The 21,368-nt window shown below is 33.5% G+C and overlaps 1 protein-coding gene across 3 annotated transcripts in view; it reads right to left on the bottom strand.

Annotated features, from left to right (window-relative positions):
* The window catches only part of LOC118183273 (adhesion molecule nephrin-like), a 714,613-nt gene that overhangs the window by 293,221 nt on the left and 400,024 nt on the right, over positions 1–21,368 (bottom strand). For all 3 annotated transcript variants that reach the window (XM_085818853.1, XM_085818851.1, XM_085818852.1), the window contains one exon: positions 13,389–13,724. In XM_085818853.1, the coding sequence (XP_085674979.1) occupies positions 13,389–13,724 (336 nt within the window). The remainder of the gene's footprint in view (positions 1–13,388; positions 13,725–21,368) is intronic.

Here is a 21,368-nt window from a genome sequence, read left to right as displayed (position 1 = left end):
TAAATGAAAGACACAAACTGAGAATAGGATTTTTATGTACAACCCTCTGTTTGTTGCATTGTACGTCGTCCCAGGTGCCGAAATGGAATTTGCTGCTGTTATGTTGAATGGCTTCTGTATTCTGAAAGTAACTACGCTGTCTTCGCAGGGCTATCGATGGCTAAAAAGTATTATACTAATGGGATTGTATTTTGCTGTAGAATTCTAAGTTCTCATAGTTAAGCAGACAGGAAATGTTTTATGCTTCAAATTATTTGCCTTTGGGACAGGGACGTGTAAATTCCTGCTTCAGTAGCTGACTCGCCCTCGCGAGTCTACTTCTTTTTTGGTGGAAATTGATTCGATGACAAATTTACCCAACCATTTCATATATATTTATACATCTTTACTCTAGCACACACAACTCTGGCTCAACTTCACTAATCCTCCGCAACCGGTCTTCCGAGTCCCTCCTCACAAGTGTTTCAATGACGAAGAAAAGGAAAGTTCTTCAAATATGTTTCGTTAACACCATTTTAATGGGAACTTTACTCTGACATTCTGATTTATAATTATTTCATGAAAAAATTTAATCACATCTTAATGGAAAGAAAGAAAATCCTCACGCTTTGAAAAAAAAAAACGCTGTAAAAGAAGAGTCTAAAAAGGGAAAAAGGGTACGTTCTGACCGCAAAAAATACCTGACCCAAAAGTTCACATGTAAACACGGTCATTAAAAAACTTATAACAATGCAAAAGATAGGGCATTAAATTGCAGAATAGCTCTTTGACATTTCAGTGATGTATTTTATACATCCTCAAACTAATTTTTTTCCTTATTTGTGAATCACACACCTTGTACGTGATCCTATACAAGACATATACTTCTGAGACTTTGGTCCGGTTTATGCATCTGTTTATGTCCGGTTATGACTTCATCTCTAATGTTCCTTTCCTTATTGTTTAAATTTTTTAACTTTTTACTTTTGTTCCCATGTTTATTTATTATTACTTTATAAATGTTTGTTCTATTTTATTCTTTATCATTGTTCTTGTGTGACACTTGAGCTGTTTTATATGTTTAGTTTGATCTTTCCAATAAAGCCGTATGTACAACAACAACATGATAAAGTAACCACCGTTTCCGGCCTTGGTAGTGGCCAACGGCGTTAACGGCTAGTGCTCGCCATTGAAAATTAAAATAAATAAAAAATTAAGTGATAAAATGTGCATGAACATTGAATTTCATCTTTCGAGCGAAAATTTCATTGATTTAAATATACAGAACTGGTCGAGCGTTATATCTATTCTGAGAAAGATTACTCTAACTTAGCAAGAAATTAAAACTTAGAACAAGTTGAAGGTATGCGTATAACTAAGAGAAGAACATCATTAAATTAGTACGTATGAAGAATTCACGAAATTTCCCAGTTGAGTGAGGGAAAAAATTCAAACAATTTTTTTAATTGAAAATATTGGAATAGAGATTGGAAACAGTTTTAACTGCTTAGAGAACAGCGTGAGATAAAAAGCAATATCTTCAATGTTCAAATGTACTACAATACTAGCAAAAAGAACTGACGGTGAATTAATAACATTAGAACAATATTTCAGCAATACGTTGATTATATACAGATATCATTTATTTCTTTTCAGCCCTCAGTAGTGTTGTGGCCGCCCCTCGTTAGTATCATCATGGTAAATCTGCAACTGTTTGTTTATTTGCATCTTAACACATTTCATAGCAGATTTATCATATGGAAACGAAACGACAAATCCTTTTGTATGTAAAAATGTGAGCATTTATGATAAACCTAACTTTTTAAATTCCCTTTACATTTGCAAGCTACGGAATTTGGCTAGTAGTGTTTCCAATTATTTTACAAAAATCTTTCTTGTCTCATTACTAAAAACAGTACACGAATAATCGCACCACTGAACACCAATACTTCAAAATCAAACTATGTCTTCAAACTGAAATATGAGACTGACCTTCGTATGAAATTCTATTAATTGTTTATCAAGCAATATTAGGTAAGAAGCCAGTATCAATAACAATAACAGCCGAATAAATTTATTTAGAATAAGTAGTGAATTGGGAGGAAGAATTAGTGAGGGAAAAAATGGTAGGAACCAAAGGACGAATATTGTATTTAAGTGTGTGAAATATACAGATCGTAAAAATTAGAAGTCAGAGAATGCTTACGTTGCTTCAAAATATCAGTACTGCATTAAATTTGCATAATGAAGAGGCCAATAAAGCATCAAAGGGTTAAAAATCGGATTTGAGTGATTGTGTAATGAGAATCACGAATAGTAATATGTGAGTAAGATCATTTTTATTGTTACCGAAAACAGCAAACATGCCAATAATAAAACAAGTACAACGCGTATGTAAATAATTTAAATTTTAAAAAGGAATTGCAAATAAGTTTTTGGAAAACTGAAAGAATTTCAAATGGGCAACTCTTTTGTTTATATTGATTGTGTTGTGGAGCAAGAATGTGCTAATCTTAAAAAAGAGGTTTAGCAAAATAAATCAATTCCTTTATTCCGGTACACGATAAATGGAATTCTTTTGAAGTTAGCTGCAAGGCATTTTTGTTTGGATTCTGCTAAAAAGTGAAGAACAATTCGTGAAGAATAATTTTGCATCAAATGAAGCCACGTTAGAAATAAATAAAAGCAAGGAAAAGTTTATGGATAAATTCAAGAGAAGTTCTTGCAGTGAGAATGTTTTTGGCAGAGAAAAGGTAAAATCCGGTTATCAAATGTTTGTCTAGTGGGCATGAAGTAATGTCTAAATATATCTATAGAGCCATCCGGAATATTATTTTAAGGGGCTTTGGAGAAAATAAGTATTCTAATAAACTTATTAAGAATAAAGAATTTTTTTAATAACTGAGTTAAAAGGAAATAAGATACTCCAGAGATCTTATGTCTAGAACAAGATTTTTTAAAATTTTTAGTAAATTATCATTTTGGCTTCTTTTTATATGCCAATAATAAATTTCACACAATGTGCTTGAATTTCAGCCTTGCATGCACATGTGATCTCAATTAAAATTGAATTTCATAGAGAAGAGAACTATAATCAGAGTTCTCTAAATTTCATTAAATTCACATTATTTCATAAACGGTCTGTAATAAGCTGCTTCTTGATGGTAATATTAAGTCGTTCCGATGCTTACTGATGTTAAGAGGTATTGATTGCTAAGTTCAAGAAGTCTCCATCAAATTGTTGAATCAAGAACTGTGCTTCGTGGACTTTTGTGTTTTCAGTACTTCTAATTTGCTTTCAAATATAAAGCAAACGTTTCGTTTGAAGCAAATGTTTTTTGGAAAGGCTTATAAAATATCTTGCGGTTGCAATACATCTTCCAAAACGAGAATGTGAAATTGTTCTTCATTAAGTTTCCTTTTTTGTAGCTAGCCCACAAATTACAGAAGGTCTTTATTTTAATAAGATAAATTTATTAAAATTCATGGAAATAACTTAAATTATGTCATAAAGTAACGGCTTTGTGAAAGACATTGGGAAATAAAACCAGGATTAGATATTCTCTCTCTCTCTGGTCTTAAGGAATAACTTTGTCATTCTTTTCAATAAATCCTCAAAATGACCTTTTTGCGTACTGATAACATAAATATCTGTTCAGTATGGGAAGTGTCGCATCTGTTCAAGCTCAAAAATTATTTCTTTTAGGTCTTACCAGTTGATGTACCAAACCTGAAACAGGAAGTAGTTTTCCATTTCTCAACTAATCACCATTAGGCACCTTCATTTTCAATAATTTGTCTCGAAACTAGTGTTCTTGGTGAATGAAAGTTGTTTCCACTTTCCATGGTGTAATTATAAAAGATACATTTAATCATTAAAGATAATAAATAAATAAAATGCTTAAAAAACAAGCAATTATAAGCATTTAAAAAAGATGAAATATTACGTTAACAAACGAATAACTACTACTAAACTATTTCTTACTATTTTCTGCAGCATTTCAGCAGTAAAAGGCATGCATTTTGTAGCATGTAATTATGAAATTTTTACAATTTCGAAAAAGGATTATAATTATATACTTCATTCCATATAAATAAATCCTGTTGCTGATTACAAATGTAAATTCTAGTAGTTGTAACATGTAAATATATCTTTTACCCCTCACAAGCAAATACAAAAGCATACCATAGTGTTAATATTCTTATTCGTTTACCTCATTTTATATAATAATTATGTTTTTAGTTACAAAATGGACAAAAACTCCATTTTGTAATTTGTTGTTCTCTTTTTAATAATTGCAAGTTTAACTTAAAAATCTTTATGTTAGACACAGTTATTTTACTTAACGTTTCCCAGCGCATAAATCCTAATAAGGTTTTCTAAAACCATGTAACTAATGATGATATTAAAGAATAAAGGGAGTTGTTGTCTTTTTAATATAAGAGTGTTCAGTGTCATGAAAAGCCTTTAAAAATGAATTAAGGATAAATTATAGAGGCGCCAAACATAAGACTAGAGGGCCGTAACCGCAAATAATGGTTGTTGCAGTACTTCAGGGTTTGAACAGATCACAGGTTTCCAATACCAGAATTAGCCTTTGGTCATAGCAGTTTTTCCCTATAGGTAAAATAAAATAAAAATTTTAACTCACAACAGCTCCTCTATTTTTTAATTTGGTTATTTTATGTTTTTATCCTAAAAATAATAGCATGTTTGTAATAAATCTGTCTGAACTGCATCATTTAAAACTTAAACTTTCCTACGTGATTATTCATAACATTAATATCACAGGTACTTTCATAACGTTTCAGCTAATGAAGATGTCAAAATTCACAAATTAAAGCTTTTAGCAGCCAACCAGTTGAAAGTGAAACAAAACTGAATCAGTCATAACCAGATTTTTCGTACTGCTTTTTCTTTTTTTTTTTTTTTTTCCTTTGTAACTTACAAGAATGTCATCACTTCTCCTGTTTAACTGAAAAATGATTAGTACTAGCTGTATATGGTGTAAATGTATTTTAGAAATCATGACCATGTCTTGAGCTGGTTCAGCCATGTACGTCTGTTTTGAACATTGTTTGGTCAAGAAATAAAATGTGTTCACCTAGCCATCATAACTGCTACTTCAATTATGTACTTACGTTATCAACAAATAAATTGTTATATACATATATACATACACGTATAAAATATATAAATTCTTATGCCAGTTACATGCTTCCGTATATTATTGCATAGCATACAACATTAATAAAAAATCTTTGCAATACCGTGAATAACTGCAGAAAAATAAAATAAATATGTAATAAATAAATAATAACAAAGCTTATGTGGTTCGAGTGAACAATAAGATAAACTGAATTTAGTGCTTCCGATTTAGCTACGTCTACGTTGGGGTAAAGAAATTCACTTTCACTGCGTCAAGAGGATAACCTTGTAAGAATTCTGATTAAGATAAATGATGCCGAAAAGATTAAAAGAAATAATCTGATCAATTTCATTGATTTGGAGGTGAAAGTAATTGCGGTATTTAAAGAAACTTATCAAATTAAACGCACTGTAAAACTAACAAAGAAAAAACTTTTTAACCCTTTTCGGCACGCTACCTTTTAAAGTTGGAATTTAGGCAGTTTATTTAGGCCTAGAGGAAAAAAACAAGTAAAATTTTGTAAAGATTGCACTTATCGTTTTAATTCTGTGAGTGTGCCCGAAGCGGGCACACTGATTGAATAGAGATTCGAAAAGAGTGATGAAAGGAGTATTGCTGGGAAACGAGTAAAAGAGTAAGAGATTTTGCCTACTATTGAAAAACACTAGATTCTGAATACCATAGCAGATTTTGCATTACCCAGAGTGTACCAGGTGGCGATCTGCTCGACACCCCCCTAAAAACTCATTTTTGGTTATATGATGATTACATACTTATGAATGGATAAAAAGTAACTTGGGTATATGATATTTATGTTATTCACATTTCATATTTACACTTTAGTCTATTTTTTTCATCGCGGTATTTTTCGAAGAAAGTAACACAACCTTTGAAAACGCACAACCCAATATAGCACGTTTTGCACATGTGCTTGGATCGTTTCAGATTCACTATCTGAAAGCAATTCGTGTAGCACTTTCAGTGCTTAGAAATGGTCAGCCCTCTCCGATCCGTTTGGAAAATAATTAAAAATCCGAAAAAATAAACTAATAATATATCTACAATAACTATTAAAAGTAGAGATAAGACAACTTCTTTGAACCAAAGCAAAAGAGAAAAAGAGAACTGTTCTAGTGAAAAACAGAACAGCCAGCTGATAAAATTATGCCTGACTTTCAGAAAATCATCCAACAATTTCTTAGTTAATAACCAAACCTTCCCCCCCCACAAAAAAAAGAAAGAAAGAAGAAAGAGAAAAACAGGAAATGAAACACAGATGGGGACCCACCTTTCTATGTTAATGAGCTTCAGAGAAACAAAGATACAGCTGCCTCTCAGTGACCTAGACTCGCAATGAGCTCAATATGGGAACACCTCGGTTCGCCGTTCAATTTTAGGCAAGATTTCAAGGTAAAAATTTAAAACTAATATATAATAAGAAGATTAGCATACATCCAAAATAATAACATAGAAATTTCCTTTCAAACAATTCCTTTTATACCCTAAAAAAATCTGGACGGTTTCTTTGAAAATTGAGGGTCTTAAAAAAACTAAACATAGCCAAAATATATGGACTGGTTTGTGTTGAACTGCCATCTACTATAAATAAAGAAGGTTCAGAGTAACCTATAGTAACCTTTCATTCAATTTTTCTGTGAGTACAGGAGGAAATTTTTAGGTGTGCCCAGATAGATCACACCGTGCCGCAAAGAGTTAAACTAAGACACATATCCGTTTTCAAAATATACCATTCTCTTGCATATAATTCTTTTGTCTGTATAATATCATTGACATTTATATCGTGGTTCACTGATTAACAGCGATTGTTCACTTTCCTAACAAATATAAGTGAATAACAAAGAAGAAAGCATGTTAGTGTGAAATTCCTTACACATTAAATCTCTCTATATACATATATATATATATACAGAATTAAAAGTGGTCAAACGGTTTCTCATGTATAATGCAAGACATTAGGTGATCTGCCAGAGAATCAAGAGCTTTGAGTAAAGTGATTATCTGAGTGGATTTCTGCGATAGGATGATTTATTTCAGTATATGCAGGCTGAAAGTAGTTTGTAATGGCTTCGAAGTATCATTTCAAAAAATCTGTGAAGTAACGTATCACCGGCCGTTTAGAAGCAGGTTGACAATTTTGGAAGTGTTAAAAGGTGTCAATTTACAAAACCACCATTCGCTAGAGAAGTAATTTTAGAAATCTGGAACTGTTCTAAGATGCGTGTTCAAGGTCCTAAACAATTGCTTCTTAGGATTGGTAATAACTGCATGTCGTAACAGAAATCTTGGCTCAGTAGCTACATTCAAAGCTTGTAACGTCCATTGGTACTTTTGTATCAAAGTGCATACAGAAGGCTTAATGAAAAAGAACTCTATGCCAGAAAACCAAGGATATGTATTTCACTCTCTTTACAACAAAAGAGGGATCCTTATTTTATTTGTTGCAAAGCATATCAAAACTAGAGTGTGAAAAACCAAGAGTCGAAATTTAATTTAACATCGAATTAACGAAATATTCCTTCGAGCACTATGGAATAGCACCCTTTTCATAATGAAAGTATGATTGTGCGGGAAAGAATAATGATCAATCGACTTACTCCTCTACACATTTCGACAGCGGACCTATGACCGACCAGAAATATCGGGACGAAGTCTTAGAGACTTATGTAAACTTATCAGAAGTGCATATGGATGAAATTTTGTATTAATGCACAATAACACAATAATGCATGCCAATATCGAGAAAACTTCGTTGTCGAAGTCCTTGAAGACATTGAGTAAGTACCATGGACAGCAAAATCTTCTGATCTTAACCCAATAGAAGACTTACGGACTACCTTGGAAGAGCAGTTACAGAGAGACATCCTCCTCCTACAGTTGTAAACGCTTTGAAGACTCATTGCTGGTGGAGTGGAATTTACTTCTCCAAAATGCGGTTAACAGCGTTATTGCCAGCATTGAAACGCATTTCGACATGTAAGTACAAGTCAAAGAAAATAATATTCTATATTAAATCCATAAGACTTTATTTTTTGAGTTATTCTGTTTTTTCTGAACTCTCCTTGTAACATGTTCTTACCATTTTTATTCTTTCATGTTACAGTTTTATATCAAATGCAGAACTCTTAAATTTTAACTTTGCATTAACAAATTATGACATTATATATAATTCCACACAAATTTCTAAAATTATAATTCATAGTTTCTAAGAGACCCGTTTTTTGCCATCTAAAGATAATTTTGGACACGACTGTAGTTAACATTTTATTTCGGACAGGATAGGCCAGGTCAGGTTGTTGCACATTTGACACCACATATTCAACCACAGACGAACCTTTCCATTTTGTGGAAATTACTGAGCGCCGCTTGAGATAACCACTGACCTTACTTTGTTGTAAAATGTTTAGTGTTAATAGTCATCCTGGCAGAACGGATTATTTATTTCGTATAAAAACATAAATATTAACTGGGCATACAAGGTTTGTGTGTAAGCATAGATATGTTAATTATAGATATTGTCTTGTACAAGTTACATCTGATAGTTAGATATAATCATGACAGTTATGTGCACATTTAAACATTATCTGAATTCATAGTTACAATACTGTTCTTATATAATCAAAAACTTGTGATTCAGTTACGCATTGACTGGATTTTCTACGTCATTTTTAACTGCTTTGCAACATTATTTCTTCATTTTTTAACTGAGTTACAACATTATTATTATATGTTAGAAGTTGACGACAGAATTCTTGAATCTACCGATCAGCGCTACTAGTCCGGCCTGATGTGAAACGTCTGTATGATTATTACCTGGATGTATTGTGTCGAGTCGAGACATAGTGGAATCGTTATGATCATGATTGGCTCCAGTATAAAAAGGCCATTCTAGAAGCCAAGTTGTACAGCTGGAGGGCGTTTTGCACAAACAATAAAAATCCCTATGCGGTATTGCATAAAATCGCAACGAATAAGGTCTTTGCCCCTCTAATTCACAAGGTCTACATAGACGGCACCAATAATCCGCAACCGACAGAGGAGCACAGGAGCACTATCGCGGCCACACTCACCAAGATTCTTGATGCAGTCTTTCAAGACGACAATACATTGGATGCTTCCAATCCAGAACATCCAGCTTATCTTCTACACTCCACAACAGAAGATGACGTGTCATTCACGCAGCCTGAAGTCTGCGCTGATTTGCGAAATCTACCGAGAAACAAAGCCCCAGGGCCCGATTCGTTAGACTACAACATTGTCAAGGCGATGCATCAGGCAAAACCAAAGTTTCTTAAAAATTTTTACAATAAATTGCTCCAACTGCGTTATTTTCCCAAGCCCTTTAAGACAGAGCAAGTTATTCTTTTCCAAAAGTAAGAAACGGACCCTAACGATCCAGCCTCATTCCGGCCCATCTGTCTGCTGCCCGCCATAGGGAAAATTTATGAGAAACTTTTAGTTCAGAGAATAAAGCAGTACTTGGAGATTAAGGGTGAGATCACGGACTCTCAGTATGGTTTTCGAGAGCAGCGCTCAACTATCCAAGCTCTTAGTGCCATACAAAAGGGAATCTATGACGCGTATGACTAACAACCATGTAGCCGTACTCAGTCTGGATCTGAAAAGTACGTTCGATTCCCTGTGGTGGCCAGCAATCCTGGAAGCACTTCACGACGCTCAGATCCCTGATAATCTACTGCAGGTGTGCAAATGTTATCTCTCTGATCGCACTCTTGTAACAGTGCATGACGGATGAGTTGTTGAGAGAAAGCAGACCAGGGGTTGCCCTCAGGGTTCATGTGCAGGTCCTGACCTATGGAATGCAACTTTTAATTCCATTCTCAAAGCACTGTGGCCAACCAACACCAAGGTGATTGCTTTTGCTGATGATGCGACATTTATCATCAGAGGCAAATCGAGAGACCAGCTGGAAAGTAACAGTAATGAGACCATAGCAAAATTTGTACGGCTCTGTGAAGGCAAGAAACTCACCATCTCGGAACAAAAGTCAAAGTATTTGATCGTACACAAACCAGGTCAAACTCTTGCAAGAAATCCAGTTTTGAAACTAAAGGGCCGTACAATCAAACGAACTCGGGAACTAAAACTGCTGGGGCTTATAATTGATGAAAAGCTCTCCTGGCTGCCTCATCTCAGAGCAGTCCGCGCGAGGACACACGCATTTGCAAATACCTTAAAGAGGCTTCAAGGCTCAGACTGGGGTCTTAGAACACATATCCTAAAAATCCTCTATCCGTCCGTCGTGCAAAAAATGGCCCTCTATGGAGCGGCAATCTGGACAATTCCAATGAACGAAAGGAAAAGGAAATTGCTTAGTAGTATACAACGCCCCTTGGCTCTGGCTATTACAAAAGGATACCGTACAACATCGACAGCGGCAGCCACAATACTGGCGGGACTTTTGCCATTACATATTAGAGCAGCACAAGAAGCAGCAGTAATGACTGTTCTCCAATTACATCTCTATACTACTTTTGGACCGTTATGCTATAACCCAGAGGAGTATGAAACAAAACGTCTCATAAATGCAACCCATCCTTCACACCATGGAAAAGGGGTTGTAGCACCCACCACCTCTCAGCACAGCCTCCATGAAAAAATAAGGCCAGTAAATATCATCCATTCGTCTAACTACGGAAAAGGAGTCTCGGCCCACACATCATGGAAAGATGACTCTGACATAAAGGATCATTATTACGTTTATACGGATGGTTCAAAAGTTGACGGACAAGTAGGCTGTGGCCTTATAGTAACTAAGAACAAGGAAACGCTGATAACATGGAAAGGTCATATGGGACAGAATAATTCAGTTTTCCAGGCTGAAGCAATTGCGATTCGTAAAGCTATCGAGTTAACAAGCCCCCCAGTAGGATCCACTATTAATATTCTTACAGACAGCCTCTCGGTCATATATGCCTTACGAAATCCCAGACATCCTTCTCCTATCATAGCGGAGATTCAGGACACGCTGAAGGAGCGTTCGTCGACAATGAATATCCTCATATCTTGGATAAAGGCACATGCCGGCATTCAAGGTAATGAGGAAGCCGACAGGCTAGCAAAAGAAGCAGCTCACAATATAGATGCACAATGCGTAATTACCAAACTCCCGTGGTCTCACCTTAAAAAAGTGACAAGGACAGCAGCTCAGCACCAGTGGCAATGGGAATGGGACTCTACCGAACAAAGCAGGAAGACCTATGAATATTACTATAAAGTTTCGCTCGATCGTCTCGAGTCATCCCCACAAATAACGAGATTTGTGACGGGTCACGGGCTTTTCCCCTCCTATTACTATGAGAGAGGAATTGCAAATACCGAAAGTTGTGTCTGTGGAGCCATTGGTAAACCAGACCATTACTTGACCCAATGCCCTCTAACCGCACAGTGGCATGTGCAGCTTCCGGAACAGGCAACTTCTCATAAGCCGTTATCTGATCAAACAACCAGCATTTCGCATCAAAATATGCAAGATAATGCAGAAACTGGAGGAATTGGGAACATATTTGTGCAGTGTGGAGTAGTTCCCTGTCAATTTCTCTTCTATCTTTTTATTTATTTATTTATTATTATTATTATTTTTATTTTTATTGTATATATTATGAAACATGTATGTATTACGGCCCACTGTATATATTCTGAAACATGTATGTACTATGGCCAATGAAAATTATTATGAACTATATGTATGTATTATGTAAGAGGCTCAATATATTATGTACTATGTAAGCATGTATATGTATGAACTACGTATGTAAGCATGTATATGTATGAACCATGTAAGCAAGTATTATGAAAGATCTATGTATTATGAACTACTTGTATATAAGCATGTACTATGAACTATGTAAGCATGTATACAGGACCAATGTATGCCCTTATAGGCCCCATGAGGTGTTGCCCCGGATAGTTGCGGAACCTGGACTAGACCCGAATAGTCTTATTAAGCCGCACGGGTGTCCAGATTCTGCTCTCAACTCAACTCAACTCATGTGTGAGATTATCACAGAAGGTCCTCTTCTGCCGTATGAGTATCTACAATTTATGATGAAGATAATTTTGTAATTTCTCTCCTAGGCTACAAACTATGTCAGAATCTAAATGCTATTAAGCGTTCAGTTGTAGCCAGAAATAAACAAATTTATAATACTTTACACACAAACATATATATTTTTATTTATGCTTCGAAAAAAATTAATAAATGAGAGAAAGAGACAGGTTGTCAGTATTTATTATCAAGTTTTGTTTCGCTTGGAAAGATTTCTCTGAATATTTAGAAAGATTTTCATAATTTTGTTTAAAATCTTTAGTTTAAATTAACGTGATCAATTAAACGTGTTAGAAATATTTGAAATGAATATCAGTCTGGAAATGCAATGCTTAACTGTCAGTCTATTTGAATTACTAGAACTAGTGCCAAACTTAAATATCAGTTTAATTTTTTCTTTGATTATTATTATTGTTTATGTATATTTTGATAAATATTTAGTAAGAATTTTTTTTATTTTGAATTTAAAAATATTCTTTTTGTTAAAAATAAATCTGGCTTGTCAGCGATTTTAAGATTGGGCACTGGGCCTGTATGCTGTTGAAGCTTGAGCCACTAGTGTATCCAACGAAAAGTGCTTCACTCATGAAAGGTTGGTAGTATCGTTACTAAAATATTTTAAATTACAGTAACAATACTTTGTGTTTTTATTGTTTATATTTTGTCACAATTAAATTTCGAACAAATGTCAAGAGCGTTAGGAATAGATTCTCTCTATTCTATAAATACGTCGCATAATAGATGTTGTTATTATCATTCAGTTGGTTCCTACAACATGACTAAATTTATGCATCACCTTAGAGTTTCAACAACATTTATAAGAAATCAAGAAAGCTAGGATATAAATGTTGAAACCAAAGTTAATAATATAATTTATTAACTAGAAAATATCATTCGAAAAATGAAGAAATAAATAAATCTTAAAACTTGCTTTACTATTTAAAACTTGCTTTGATAGGAAACTGAATCATTTAATAAAATTAACAATTAAGTAACTTCAAGAGTTACTTAATTTGACAGCTGATAAAAATTTTATACATTTTCTAGAAGTACGAAAGAAGCTTAACATAGAATTCAGTCATCTGAAATTTAAGCAACAGGATTCGTAACACGGAATCACTGTTCCATAGAATGCATCCTAAATCTGAAGGAAATTACACAAATCTGCTTACCGATTACGTTGAGTTTGACCAAACGGTTTAATGTTCTACCCCTTTTATAATCGATCCTGCATCTGTACTCTCCTTCATCGTCTTCTTCGACCGGATCTAATTTCAAATGAGCGGATCCCCATTTACTGGCATTGAAATAGGCTCTAGAACCCAACACGTGGCTGGAGAAGTGCTTAGCTTCATTAGGCACACTCCTCGAATCAACTGTATAGATGGGATTCGGCAGGTCCAGCCTGTACCATAGCACTAAAGATATGGAATCATCACTGGAAGGAGGGCTGAGATTACAAGGCAAGAAAACCGTAGAACCTATCACGGCGTGTAGTTCCGGGTATTCTGCAAGAATAGAATGCAAAATCAGTATAATATATTTTAACAACCTGACATTCAATAAATGAAAGTATCACAATATAAATGCATAATTTATCTTACAAAGCCCTTTTTTCAACTGTAGGTTATGAATAAAGGTTGTGTTTTAATCAAATTTATATAATTATACTTTACATAATAGATGAATATGATTTATTGAAAAATCAAGTGTTGTAAGAGGTGCTATATATAATACTGGTTTAAAAAGTAATTTGGAGTCATTAAGCATGAGTATTATTGAAAGTTTATAAGCTATTAAATATATATTGTTTTTTTATCCACATTGAAGACACCAAAATTGCATTTTAAAATCTTTGACTACTTGAAAATAGCAATGAAACTGTATGCCTTTTATCACAATATCCAATGCATTAAAAGTTTTATCGTACAAAGTTATAAATTCGTCAAAAGCAAAATCAACACCCATGAATATTTTTTGTCCTATATACTAGCCTTTATATCCAGAACTGTAACTATGTACAGTAAATAAAATGCTCTGCCGACAACTTATATTGAACCTAAGGCAGTTAGTTATGAAATGCATTAGATAGCTAAATCTAAAAATCCGCAGTAAATGTTTTAATATCATTTAAACTGAAATCAAAAGGTAATTATGAAAATAAACTGATTTTGGAATAAAACACTTTGTGTAAAATATCCTACATTTCGAAAGCTTTCTGAAAAATAGATATTATATTGCAGAACAGGGAACTGAATCGTATTTTAAAGTCTTTTCGACAAAATACGCAAAAATATAATAAGGAAATAAAATGTTCTGGAAGTATTTTTATACTCTCACGATAATATTTTACACATAATAAGAAGTATCTACTTTTACTATGATGTAATTAGGGTAACAAATAATAGAAACGATGACATTAATGTATGTAAAATACTTACAGAAAAATGAAAACTCAATAGAGATAGCAAAATGTATTTTTTAAGATTTTTTGCGTTTGGATATCAGACAACTGTCATAAATTCCAAAACATTTTATTCGGTTATTTATCACATCGCTTTCATATTGTAATATTTTACACACAAGTAAAATAAAACGAAATCGATTTCAAGTATTGAACTCTGAATATTTTACTCAAAGTCTTAAAAATTTGATTTTTTTTAGATTCCAAAACTTCTTTCCATTTATTAAATCTTAGATATAAGAATCCTTTAATATATAATGAGTCCATTCCAATATAATATTTCTGATGATTTCTTTAAAATTTTATGCACCACATTACGTCCAATTCCTCTTCGACTTTTGATGAAAAGAATATTTTCGTTTACGTTTCTGTGGAAATCCATATTGCGACTTAAAGACTAGTTTGCCTTTAGAGGTAGGAAAAAAAGTATTTTTTCCTTTTAACTTCATTTCTTGAGACCATATCGCTGAAGCGTACAAATCCCCAAAATGGATTTTGTCCTAAATCATATTACGATTCGTATCTCTTATGTGAGCTGAAACTTCTCTGCTCGGGTTTCAGTTTCTTTCTCTATATATAAACCGACATTTTGAAAAGAAAAAAAAAAAAAAAAAAAGCATGACTTATCGCAGTTAATCTGCGTCTCCCACGAAATAGTTGCAACTAGGGACAGAAGTAGATTCTGAGATAAGGTAAAATCAGGAATGCGAGTTTTCTAGTCTTTCTTTACAGAAAAAAAATGTATTTTCGTTATACACGAAGAATGAAAAAACGAAAGAGAGAATGAGAGATAGTAAAAATTCATTCCTTATATTATAAAGATAGAAGCTTGAGAATTTAATAATTTCTTTCTTGATTGTTGCGGAGATTACTTTCGTCGCTTGTAAATCATGGGATACGAAAGACCTTTTTTAATGAGAATCGAAGAATGGGTGACGTCTCTTCAATAAAATGTGATAACAGTAATGCTCGTGTTTATGAAAGTTCTTTTTAAAGAAAGAAACGTTTAAATTGAATATCATGAAAGTTCACTGAATATTGTGTATTTATGCATATATAGAGATGGAAAACTTGAATCAAGCTACGACGCGAAAGGCGTCACTCCAGATATATCAAGTACTAGTAACAATTATAATCTATATTTAGTTCAGCACAGTTTTGTTTTCGTATGAACAAAACTTACATGAGGCATTTTATTTTACAATATTTTTGTATTAATTCAATCAGTTATAATTCCTTAAGTGTTATGGCGTTAATAAGGATTTCTCCATATGCGTATTTTTATGAGACATTATTATCGGCAACTTATATTCTGATATCACACAGAAAATTAAGATAGACAAAATGCAGTTAAAATTATATTTTGCTTGCGTAAGTTTGGTTTATTTGATTACGGCAAGATAACTGGAAGGCTATCTGGCTATGGGAAAGGACGCCTTTGCGGAGGAATTTCTAAGGGATACTGGCTCGTATGACTAGCTACATTTGGGGGAAAACATGAAAACAACCATGAAGATAGCACGTTCTCGGGATTCGTACCTTAGGCCGAACTACCAGTGTTCAGCCACTTGACGCTCGGCATTTGCTTGCTTAGTCTATACAATATATACATTTTAAGTCTTCTATTGTAAGGTACAATCATTAATAAGGGTGAATGAAATGACAATAGCTCATTGACGGATATTAAATTAAAGTAAATTTAATATGTTTCACGCGTTTTAATTTATTTTATGGCGATCTTCCTAACAATGCATAATGTTTTATTTTAAATCCAACCTAGCAACACCTATACCTTTTTTTTAGAATCTACACACTGTGTTTACATAGTTTAAGACTGAAAGTTTTCGGTCACTTGCAGTGGACCTGTGAAATATTAACTCATATAGTCGTAGCATAGAAAAGACTCAAATTAAAATTTTCATTGGGCTTTTTTAAAATATAAAATGTTCTATGCATTTGAAATCTGTCTGAAATTGTCCAGAGATACTCAAAACATATTTGATTGCACAAGGTCATTTTTTCTAAATATGGAATTGAACATCTTAATTTGCTTTCTGAAGCAAGAGACGTGGAAAATGGGCATTTTCCTTCCCGGAACTCGAACCTTGGACCTCTCGAATACATTTCGAGTGTGTTTCTAATTACACCCCGAAGGCATGGTTTGGATTGGTTTATTTAATTACGGCAAAGCACACTAGGGCTATCTGCCTAAGGGGAATGCCTTCGGGGAGGACTTTCTATGGGAAACTGGCTCGTATACACGTTACACATAGGGAAACCACGAAAACGCCCATTCAGCCAGCCCGTTCGGCGAAATCGAACCTCAGACCGCGACAGTGGCCGCTGGTGTGCCCCTAGGCATGGAGAAAGAAGGGAGGAAATACCTTATATATTTCCCCTTTTAAAGAGCAACTCGGAATGATGGGAACCAATCGCTAAATCCTGGTTGTGACTATTTATCCTCCATCACCTTTTAGTTCGAGTACCAGTGTAAAGTCTTTTTTTTTTTTTTTTTTTTTTAAAGCAGGAGACATAAAATATATGCAGTTCTTTCGCCAGAACTCAAACCCTGGACTTCCCGAATGTGCATTGATTGTGCTTCCAAGTGCACCATGAATACATGAGAAAAAAAAAAAAAAAACCCTTACAAATTATTATACCACAGGATTTTGGTCAACAGGATTTTGATACCATATGCATTTGTTTATTGAATATTTTGAATATTTTTCTATTATAAAGTATTTTTTAAGTTTTTAGAGCATTCTGAGTACTTGTAGGGCAATTTATGTGGACATTTTAGAGGATTTTGAGGAATATTCCAGTAATCAAAATGAAAAATAATCTTAACCCTGAAGTTACACTGTTTCAATTCCTTTGAACCAATTTTTACTAGGCAGGCATGTCCTATCTACTGAAAACTGATAACCTATTCTGTTTGTCCTGTTTATCGCGACAGGCTTAAGGTATGAGTGTCACTTCTAAGAATTTTTCCATACCGGCATTTTTTAACTCTTTAAGAATTTTTGTGCAGAGGGGGAAATGTTATTCCACAGACACATTCTTAGAATTGCATACTCAGTACTTTTACTCAGTTCAGAGTATTTTTTAAGCTAAATTTCATTCAAACATCTGTGCGTGTTGATGCAATCATGGGATACGATAGATATTCTTTTAATGAGAATCGAAAGGTTGGTGACGCTTTTTAACTTCAATTAAATGTGATAACAGTGCTATTCATATTTAGAAAGTTATTTTCAAACTAGAAATGTTTAAACTGAGTATCATTTAAACATCATTAAACATTAGGGATTTATGCAAATATAGCGATGGAAAACTTGAATGAGCTTAGGCAACATTTTAGAAACGACCAATGGCAAAGTTTTAAATACTGTATTTGCTAAAATCAATTCTGGTCTCTAAAGCCTGTAACTTTCAAACTATGCGGAAAATATCCCTCATCTTGAAAAGAGAAGCAGACACTTTTAAGGCTAGAGAGGCGTTATCGATATGATTTTTCAAGTATGCTCTATTAGCTTCAGGAAATCTCCAGTTTCTCATGCTCTAAAACCTTATATATTCACATCAAAAGTTCTTTTACTTTTAAAAGCATCAAGAAGCACTAAATAATTTAGTGGAAGGGTAATAAGTTCGCGTGATATTGAAATTTTGGAAGAAAAAATAAAATTCAAGTGACATATATATATATATGCACTTGTTTGTGTTTCAATACATTGCCAGTTTTTGTTAATTATATCATTTTTATATTATTTTTGGTTGAATTTTATTTGTGAGGACCATTTTTCCATTTTATGTGCATTTTGTGGTCATTTTAAAGGGCATTTTGAGTGAATGTCGTCAAAATCCGAACCCCAATTATTCATACAGAAATTCTCACACTCTTAAAAATTTTCATTATTCTTTTGTTATTTAAATGCAGAATTTTTTATATCCTTCAGTGTAATATTTCAGAGATATTCGATGGCGAATTAAATACAGTAATAATCTTTTCACAGATTATTATGAAAAGTAAATTAATATATTTATCAAATTCATTGAACGGATAAAAAGTAGACATTACTGTATCCGCAAATTATGTTTCTGTATCAAACAAAATAGTTTCGTATATATTATTACTGCATACTGGTATACTGAGAATAATAATTACGGATGAATCTGGTACTTTTGCCTGTCGATATGTTAAAAAGTGTTTATTAATTAGAAATTTTGCTTTACATATACCGTACCAAAAAGTAAATCTCTTAAAAAAGTCGCTTAAGGCGAACACACGACGAACAAAATTTTGTTCCAGGAAGACTGCATTCAGAAATATTTTGTCCTGCAAAACCCTGCAGGATACATTGTATTCTTTAAACGCAAACAACCCAAGTAACACTGTTTGACAGTCGCAGTCATCGTGTCAACAATGAACTTCAGTCTTGTCAACAATGAACAACAATTGCAATTCTGTGTTCAGACATGCATTTTTACTCTTTGAAAGTTAACCAGTAAGCCTGATGTTAATCTTGAATAATACTAAATTAATCAGGTTCGCTCTACTGAAATATGGAAATGGAAACGACAACTTAGAGCAATAAAATAGCTTGATTCAATATAAGCTATTGCCGCATCCTAGAAATAAGTGTCATCACAACACATAGAGATGTATTTTACAAGAGCCTGGATGCATAAAGAAGTTAAACCTGTTGAAAGGTTAGATGGTGACAAGTATATTACTTCACCTGCAAAATAGAATATTCATCCAGACGTTGCGAAACCTTATCTCATTTTTGAAGAGCTTGTTAGCGCAGATGACTAGTTAGCGCAGATGCCGAGTGTGTTCCAGTGAAGTCTGATGTACAAGCAGATGTGACTGCGGTGCAAGAGATTTCATCAGAAGAAAATGGGCTCTAACAATACAGAAGGCATGAGTGCAGTTTCCATGAGATTACCAAGCATTTTTATTCCCATCTCCGACAGCGCAATGTACAGGAATGTTTCATCAGAAAATGATCAATGAGTACGTACAGTAATTAATGTAGTACTGTAGTGTTTTCTATTACTGCGTGTGTGCCAATATACTGTAAATGAAAATATGTAGAAAAAATATTAAAAACAAAAATTTGACTATCCGATAACACTAATTCTTTTAACATGAACTCTTGATTTTTCGGTCCCTTGAGATTCGTATTAACGGGGGTTTACTGTAATTATAGTTTCAGACTCGACTAATCACAGTGCCGAAAGTGGTTTCAGATAATGTGCCACCTCATATTGAGAAATCTAGTAATTTGTAACATTTACATGGAATCAATGCTTAGGATTAAAGACTATATTACTTCCTTCGAACACTTGGCAAATAGCTAAAAAATGCATCCAAAAGATTTATGCCTCGGGTACTATCAGAATTGAATGGTCTAACTTTTGTAAATTGATAAATGCGTTATATTATGCCACAATTGACTGTTAATATTTAAAATATAATTTTTCTGTCAAAGTAACATGCATAACGTCTTACGAACTAAGGATGGTGCAAATTGTGCCGTTTTAGATAGTTACAACCACGTTTTTCTTCAACTTAATAGAATCAGCTAGTTTTACGTGATATTCATAGTTTTTTATGTAAAATGCAAAAAACGAGCTTATTTTTCTTAAAATATTTTCCCAAAGCTTCCGCGTTTGAAAGAGCAAGCCGATATCTAGTGTTTTGTCTGAAATAAGAAGCTACGAACAAACGCATTCACTTTCAAGTTCGAAAAGATTCAGAACTAAGCCTCATCATTTTCATGATTTAGTTAAAATAACCTGTTCTTACCGATTTGCAGTTAGTTAATATTAAATTAAAATCCACAGTATTTTAAAAAAGATTTACGAATAAATATTTCTTCTAGAATAGTTTATTACAGTTTAAAAATGATGAATCATAGGTTCATAGGCTTCATGGGGTTTGCTGTATAGAAAGAACCTATGTAATGAAATGAAGATAAAAGGGAGAACAACAGCTTCAATTTGCAGAACTACCCTTGTATCGAAAAGTGAAACTAAATCCTTTCGCAATTTTCAGCCGGACAAGGAGAGTAACTTTTAGAATCTGATAAGATCTCAATTATTTTAGACACAAAGTGGAAGTTTTATCGTTTCTATGAAGAGAAATTAGATATTCCGTTACTATACTTTTCGGATCGAAAAGTGTCTTGAGATAGATTTTAATTAAAAATTTCAAATCCAAAATATGATTGCCTTGAGATATAGTTGTATACGGCAGCCGAAAATTTATGTCACTGATATGACAGATAATTTTTTATCACTTTTTTGTTTGGTAGTTTGTCAGGATAATCTTTATTCTTATTCGTATCTTAACTGGTAGGGTTAATTATCACTCTACTGCGACATTTTGATTTCTAAAGGTGACGCATAACAGTTTATGTTCCACATGCCTAATTAAGAGGTATAGCGTGATGAACATTTTCATCGTGCGGAAAACCTTTTTCTATCCTTTTTCTTATTTATTTATTTCTGAAATTGTAATAGTGGACAAGCGAGATTTTAATTGAAGAGATATTTAGCAGTGCAAACTTTACGAAACACATTGTGCGAGTACTTACGAGAGAGAAATATTATTTATTTCAATCCATTTCAAGAACTGAGAGGAGGAAAGATTGTATCTTTTACAAATTTCTGTTTTCTACAT

The sequence above is a fragment of the Stegodyphus dumicola genome, chromosome 6, assembly GCF_044657685.1.
Source record: "Stegodyphus dumicola isolate Sdum_Otavi_A_Nest chromosome 6, ASM4465768v1".
NCBI lineage: Eukaryota > Metazoa > Arthropoda > Arachnida > Araneae > Eresidae > Stegodyphus > Stegodyphus dumicola.
This window is presented reverse-complemented; position numbering and strand designations above follow the sequence as displayed.